General features: G+C 52.5%; 1 protein-coding gene across 1 annotated transcript in view; it reads right to left on the bottom strand.

The window, feature by feature from the left end:
- The window catches only part of hecw2a (HECT, C2 and WW domain containing E3 ubiquitin protein ligase 2a), a gene marked incomplete at its 5' end in the record, with an annotated part of 21,678 nt that extends 15,259 nt beyond the window's left edge, over positions 1 to 6,419 (bottom strand). The window contains 3 exons of the mRNA XM_084452020.1: positions 2,218 to 2,312; positions 3,248 to 3,355; positions 6,047 to 6,419. Of these exons, the coding sequence (XP_084308146.1) occupies positions 2,218 to 2,312; positions 3,248 to 3,355; positions 6,047 to 6,419 (576 nt within the window). The remainder of the gene's footprint in view (positions 1 to 2,217; positions 2,313 to 3,247; positions 3,356 to 6,046) is intronic.
- Between the last annotated feature and the right edge of the window lie 723 nt (positions 6,420 to 7,142).

Here is a 7,142-nt window from a genome sequence, read left to right as displayed (position 1 = left end):
GTGAGTATGTAAAAAATATATGAAAAAATAAGTAAAACTACATGATGAAAGCAAGATTAAAAAGGTATGTCTTAAGATCTCGCTTAAAAGTTCCCATACTTTCAGCCATCCTTAGGTATTCGGGCAGGGTATTCCAGATTTCAGATTCCAGTCTGGTTATTATAAATATTCCTTTCGTGGGTTTATGTATAATTTTGTACGTTTTGTACATGGAGGAGCAAGTGGAGGCGTGGAGGAGCGCGTGGAGGAGCGTGTGGAGGAGTGTGTGGAGGCGTGGAGGAGCGCATGGAGGAGTGTGTGGAGGCGTGGAGGAGGACGTGGAGGAGTGTGTGGAGGAGTGTGTGGAGCAGCGCCTGGAGGAGCGTGTGGAGGTGAGTGTGAAGGCGTGGAGGAGCGTGTGGAGGCGTGGAGGAGCGTGTGGAGGCGTGGAGCAGCGTGTGGAGGAGCGTGTGGAGGAGCGTGTGGAGGCGAGTGTGGAGGCGTGGAAGAGCGCGTGGAGGAGCGTGTGGAGGAGCGCGTGGAGGAGTGTGTGGAGGAGTGCGTGGAGGCGTGGAGGAGCGTGTGGAGCAGCGCGTGGAGGAGCGTGTGGAGGAGCGCGTGGAGGAGTGTGTGGAGGAGTGCGTGGAGGCGTGGAGGAGCGTGTGGAGCAGCGCGTGGAGGAACGTGTGGAGGAACGTGTGGAGGCGTGGAGGAGCGTGTGGAGCAGCGCGTGGAGGAACATGTGGAGGAGCGTGTGGAGGAGCGTGTGGAGGCGTGGAGGAGCGCGTGGAGGAGCGCGTGGAGGCGTGGAGGAGTGCGTGGAGGCGTGGAGGAGCGTGTGGAGGAGCGTGTGGAGGAGCGTGTGGAGGCGTGGAGGAGCGCGTGGAGGAGCGTGTGGAGGAGCGTGTGGAGGAGCGTGTGGAGGTGTGGAGGAGTGCGTGGAGGAGTGGAGGAGCGTGTGGAGGAGCGCGTGGAGGAGCGTGTGGAGGAGCGTGTGGAGGAGCGCGTGGAGGAGCGTGTGGAGGCGTGGAGGAGTGCGTGGAGGAGTGGAGGAGCATGTGGAGGAGCGCGTGGAGGAGCGTGTGGAGGCGTGGAGGAGTGCGTAGAGGAGTGGAGGAGCGTGTGGAGGAGCGTGTGGAGGAGCGTGTGGAGGCGTGGAGGAGCGCGTGGAGGAGCGCGTGGAGGACCGTGTGGAGGAGCGCGTGGCGGCGTGGAGGAGTGTGTGGAGGACTGTGTGGAGACGTGGAGGAGTGTGTGGAGGCGTGGAGGAGCGCGTGGAGGAGCGTGTGGAGGCGTTTAGGAGCGCATGGAGGAGCGTGTGGAGGAGCGTGTGGAGGAGCGCGTGGAGGAGCGCGTGGAGGAGCGCCTGGCAGCGTGCCGGCCTCTCCAGAGGGAGGAAGAGGATCCGGTGTAGCCAGGCAGCTGGAGTACGACCATACTGGATCCGGAAACTGGAGAGTGAGGAAGATCAGACCTGGGCTGGAGACGAGGAGGGAGGAGAACCTGGTCCTGGGCTGGAGACGAGGAGGGAGGAGAACCTGGTCCTGGGCTGGAGACGAGGAGGGAGGAGAACCTGGTCCTGGGCTGGAGACGAGGAGGGAGGAGAACCTGGTCCTGGGCTGCGTTCAAATTCAGCTAACAGAGGCGAACATTCGTCGCAAACATGTTTTCTCCAAACGGTCACATTTGAACGGCTTTTAATGAACGTTCCAAATAGTTCGCATAAACGCAACAATCCCCATTTGAGAGCACATCTCCAGTAAGCCTGGGTCCATTGTGATCCTCGTTCCGTTACTGGTGAACTACCTCTCCAGACTGTTAGCTTCTGTTAGCAAACGTTTGCGGCAAACACAAAGCTAACGGAAAATAGTTCGCTAACGTTCGCAAACGTTCGCTGAATTTGAATGCACCCCTGGCCCCCGCTGAGCAGCTGTCTGGGTCCGTGGTTCTGGGCAGCTCTCTGGGTCCGTGGTTCTGGGCAGCTCTCTGGGTCCGTGGTTCTGAGCAGCTCTCTGGGTCCGTGGACCGGGTCGGACCGGGCTTTCTGATACGAGCACACAGGCTGCTTTGGGGCCGCCATTTAGAGAATCAGAGGTTGACGACTACTTCGGTGTGTTTGTGCGTGTCGCCTACACATAAAATACAAATACACGCACACACACGCACGCACGCGCGCGCACACACACACACACACACACACACACACACACACACACACACACACACACACACACATACCAGGACTCGCGGGTTCTTCACAATGATGCAGGGGGTAGTGGCTCTCAGTGCTCCACTGTCGCCATGGTAATACTTGAAACAGATCTTGGTCTCAGCTATGAGGGAAACAGAGACCCAGGATGAGGGCATGGCTCCTCTACCACCATCCTTCTATTACAACATCTACTGCTTAGCGGTAGCTTTACTGTACTATATCATACAATTTAATAGCTTATCTACTGCAAATTATATCCTATCCCTCTCCTGTTTCTTACTCTATTTGTAATGTTAAATATACAGTAGCTCAACATTCTGCTTACAAACGCTTGTTCTGTGTTCAGTTTTTGTGTAGAATAATTGTAAAACCATAACAGAGAAGGCAGGCGTTCATAACATGTGACTGCTAAGTTCCAGGGTCAAGGTGGTTTTGCTGTATTACAGTATGTTGATGACATGGGTACCATGTACTGTACTGTACAATTAAACGCTTATGGTAAGCGCTGTCGACTCTTTTCCTTTCAAACCCCTTTCACTGACCAACCCCAACGCCTTTCACTGACCAACCCCAAGCCTTTCACTGACCAACCCCAATGCCTTTCACTGACCAACCCCAATGCCTTTCACTGACCAACCCCAACGCCTTTCACTGACCAACCCCAATGCCTTTCACTGACCAACCCCAATGCCTTTCACTAAGAGTCACAACACGACATTACATTACAGTCATTTAGCAGACGCTTTTATCCAAAGCGACTAACAACAATTGCATTTAACGTAGGAAAAGCCAATGTACTACTACTTGCCAGAACTCACAAGTGCATCTTCTTTCTAAAACAAGTGACTAAGTGCATAATCTAGTGCTGAAGGCAAAGTGAAGAATAGCAATCTAAAATACAACAGGTGCTTAAGAGGGAGGATGGTGGTAGTACTTCTTGAAGAGGTGAGTTTGGAGCGTGCGGTGAAAGATGGGCAGCTACGTCCTGACGTGGCTCTGCTGTGTAAACGCCACCTAGCGCTCTCTTTCCTGTTTCCTCTCGGACGGGTCACTCACGCTCCATGAAGTAGGGTCCGGCCTCCAGGCGCCAGACGATCTGACCCCTCTGCGTCCCGTTGACCCCGCGGTTCTTACAGTCCCACACGTTGGACGGAGACGTCTCATCTGGCCCAGGTAGACGGAGAGTTGCATTAGAAGAACATCATGTATGAGAGAGAGAGAGAGAGAGGGAGAGAGAGAGAGAGAGAGAGAGAGGGAGAGAGAGAGAGAGGGAGAGAGAGAGGGAGAGAGAGAGAGAGAGGGAGAGAGAGAGAGAGAAAGAGAGAGAGAGAGAAAGAGAGAGAGAGGGAGAGAGAGAGAGAGATAGAGAGAGAATGTGTGCATATCTACGTCTGTGTACTTCCTGGATTTGAGCGAGCCAACCAACCATCTCCTAGAGCACGTACTGTTTTCACAATCCAGCCTTATCGTGGGTTCTTGTCTATGCAGAAGCTACTTCCCCTCATAAACCTAATACGACACAGGCCTCCAGTTTGCCTTTAATCAGTAAAACATCCTAAAACATCAATCTCTACAACCTCTGAGTGAAGGACAAAAAAACTCAGCGAATTCCACTGTGAGTTGCACTTTCTCTGACCAGCTGCAGTAATGGAGGAGACTGCTGAACTGACCACTCTCGAGGAAGGGGGGGGGGGGGGGGGGGGGGCATATCATTGAATGTCTGCTTAGTTGTGGAAAGCGGTTAGCTAGCCCCCAGTCCCTGGGGGGGGGAGAAGAACCTGGGGTGTGAGTAATGAAGGTGTGATGCCCTGCAGATCAATAGAAGAGGCAGCTGGCCAGCAGGTGACCTCGCGTCTCTGCACCCAGGAGCTGACAGAGTCGGCTGGGACAGTCCCTACTTAGAGGAGAGAGGAGGTGTGGAGAGGTCAAAAGGTCGTTGGATAGATACTAAGATGGGGGTAGAGATCACACCCCAGCTAATTGAGATATTGGGAGCTGAGTTGGTGAGTACTGAAGGGGATTCTATTGGCTCATCTTGAAGATAAATGCTAAAATGTGCTGAAATTCTTCTCTGAGTCTTGAGAATGTGAGCGCGCAAAAAATAAATATGTCACAGATTCATTACAGCGAAGAAGTGATACGCAGCCAATAGTAGTTTTGTTTTTCAATGAGACAACAAAAGCTCAATAGCATTTACAGTGCCCGTGAGTGGATCGATGAATATATCTACCCTCATACTGTATCTACTGTACCCTGTCATATTCCTGAGTCTATGCAGGGTTAGTATGTATTATTGGAGAACCCCCAGGATAGTCTGTAAGGTATACATGGTAGATGTGATGGTGTGTGTGTTATAGTACCCGGTATATGTGATGGTGTGTGTGTTATAGTACATGGTAGATGTGATGGTGTGTGTGTTATAGTACCCGGTAGATGTGATGGTGTGTGTGTTATAGTACATGGTAGATGTGATGGTGTGTGTGTTATAGTACCCGGTAGATGTGATGGTGTGTGTGTTATAGTACATGGTAGATGTGATAGTGTGTGTGTTATAGTACCCGGTAGATGTGATGGTGTGTGTGTTATAGTACCCTGTGATGGTGTGTGTGTTATAGTACCTGGTAGATGTGATGGTGTGTGTGTTATAGTACCCTGTGATGGTGTGTGTGTTATAGTACCCGGTAGATGTGATGGTGTGTGTTATAGTACATGGTAGATGTGATGGTGTGTGTGTTATAGTACCCGGTAGATGTGATGGTGTGTGTGTTATAGTACCCGGTAGATGTGACGGTGTGTGTGTTATAGTACCCGGTAGATGTGATGGTGTGTGTGTTATAGTACCCGGTAGATGTGATGGTGTGTGTGTTATAGTACCCTGTGATGGAGTGTGTGTTATAGTACCCTCCCTGTGAGAGCTCCAGCTCCAGTTGCAATATTGACTTTGGACTGGCGGCTCCTGGACTGAATACTAGCCTGCAGTGAGATTCTGAAAACAGCAAGCTAAGATCAGCCAGTCCTTAAAGGACAACTAGGGTCAAGACAGGTTTGCATTAAAATAGGAATAGAGAAGTGCTCTATGAAAAGCACTAAATATTACTAAAAGTTGGTGCTGTGTAGAAACATTTTCCTCTGCCACTGAGGTAGTTATTAGCATATATGAGTAGCCTTGATTAAAACCTGAACAATTTTGTTGACTGCCTGAGCAATGATTTCAGTAAACATCCCAAAGTAATTCTATAGTAATACAAGCACTGTAGCACGTAGCTCGGGAGGTAGAGCAGCCGGCTGGGGATCACGAGGTTGCCGGTTCGATCCCGGCTCAACTGTGCCGAACCCCAAAATCGCTCATGTACTGTCGTCTCACAACAAGAAGGCCTCCGGGCCTTTCTGTGGAGAGTTTGCATGTTCTCCCTGTGTTCACAAGGGTTTCCTCCCAAAGAACCCAATATGAAAAACATCCAGAAGAACAGATCTCTAACGCTGTCCGTCCCTGACAAAGACGGACAGGAGCGCTTGGTTGGTCCCCGGGCGCGTCCCAGCATGCACCCTGTCTACTGTCTGCTCCCAGCTGCCCTTGGGGGAAGGACGATGGGATGGGTTTAGAGCAAGAGAAGAATTTCATTGGTGGACGCTCCTGTCAGTCGAGTGTGTGTTTTGGCGTTGCCGTGTGTCTCACTGTGTGACAATTAAGATGTGTGTTTAGTTGTGTGAGGTGTACAGTGTGTTTAGTTGTGTTAGTTGTATGAGGTGTACAGTGTGTTTAGTTGTGTGAGGTGTACAGTGTGTTTAGTTGTGTGAGGTGTACAGTGTGTTTAGTTGTGTGAGGTGTACAGTGCTGAGTGCTGAGCGTCTCACCAATGTGGTACAGGCCGATCCAGTCGGTGGCGTCCACCTCCTCCTTGATGTCCCAGGAGATGACCAGGTTCTGTCCGCGGTTCAGCGTGAACTCCAGGGTGGACGCGGTCAGCGATGACCTGCTCTCGGAGGTCACCAGGTCGGTGTCGCTGTTGGCCCGCGGCAGCCCCACGGGGCTGCTGACCATGGAGGCGGCGTCCCCGGAGGCCCCGCCCCTCTCTGCCAGGCTGCGCAGGTTGTCGGGGCTGAGGGTATGTCTGAGGTGGGGGCTGCGTCGACGCGGCGCCGACAGGTGGTCCCGCCCCACCGCCAGGGCCGGCGTGTTGTGTTGCCGCGTCCTGGGGAGGACCGCTGTGGCGAGGGAGGGGCGCATTGTGTCGCCGGAGGAGGGGCCAAAGCGGGGAGCAGAGAGGAAGTGGTGGGCGGGGCTACAGGAGCCCTTAAACAGGGGCTTACGTGACCAAAGGTCTTACTCTGCGTTGTCGTCGGTTGGGCTAGCATTCAGATTTTCTAAACATCTTGCCACAAGGACCTTATAGTTACAGCAAATGCTGGGGCTTGTTTGAGGTCAACGCGTGTTGCGAGGTGACCGATTGTTGGAGGTGACCGACCCTTCTGAGAATGCGTGTACTTCCTCTATGCTGTCCTTGAAAGCTGAAACTGCAGCCAGTCACTCCTAAAACATTTAACCCTTCCATCCCTGGCCGTTAAAAAAAAGAAACATGTTTTGAGGACAGTGGATATCCAGGATCAAAGAGGGCTGGAGACGTCTGGCGACGCAATGACGCGCGTGACTCCGCCCCTTTCAGCTCGTCCAAAGAGCAATGAGACCAGCAGACCAGGTGACCAGCAGACCAGCAGACCAGGTGACCAGCAGACCAGGTGACCAGGAGACCTAGAGACCTAGAGACAAGAGACGAGAGAAGAGGGGGGGGCAGGGGGTAAGAGGGGAGAAGACAGGGAAAGAAGGAAAAGAAAACATTGAATATTGACCTGTAGCTCCTAACCAACGCAAGGTCAGCCAAGGAAATAGACCCGTCTCAGTGAGATGCACTCAAGAGATCCCCGAGTGAGCGTTTGTCAACGAGCTCTTGTG

The sequence above is a fragment of the Borostomias antarcticus genome (assembly GCF_949987555.1).
Source record: "Borostomias antarcticus genome assembly, chromosome: 17".
Lineage (NCBI taxonomy): Eukaryota > Metazoa > Chordata > Actinopteri > Stomiiformes > Stomiidae > Borostomias > Borostomias antarcticus.
This window is presented reverse-complemented; position numbering and strand designations above follow the sequence as displayed.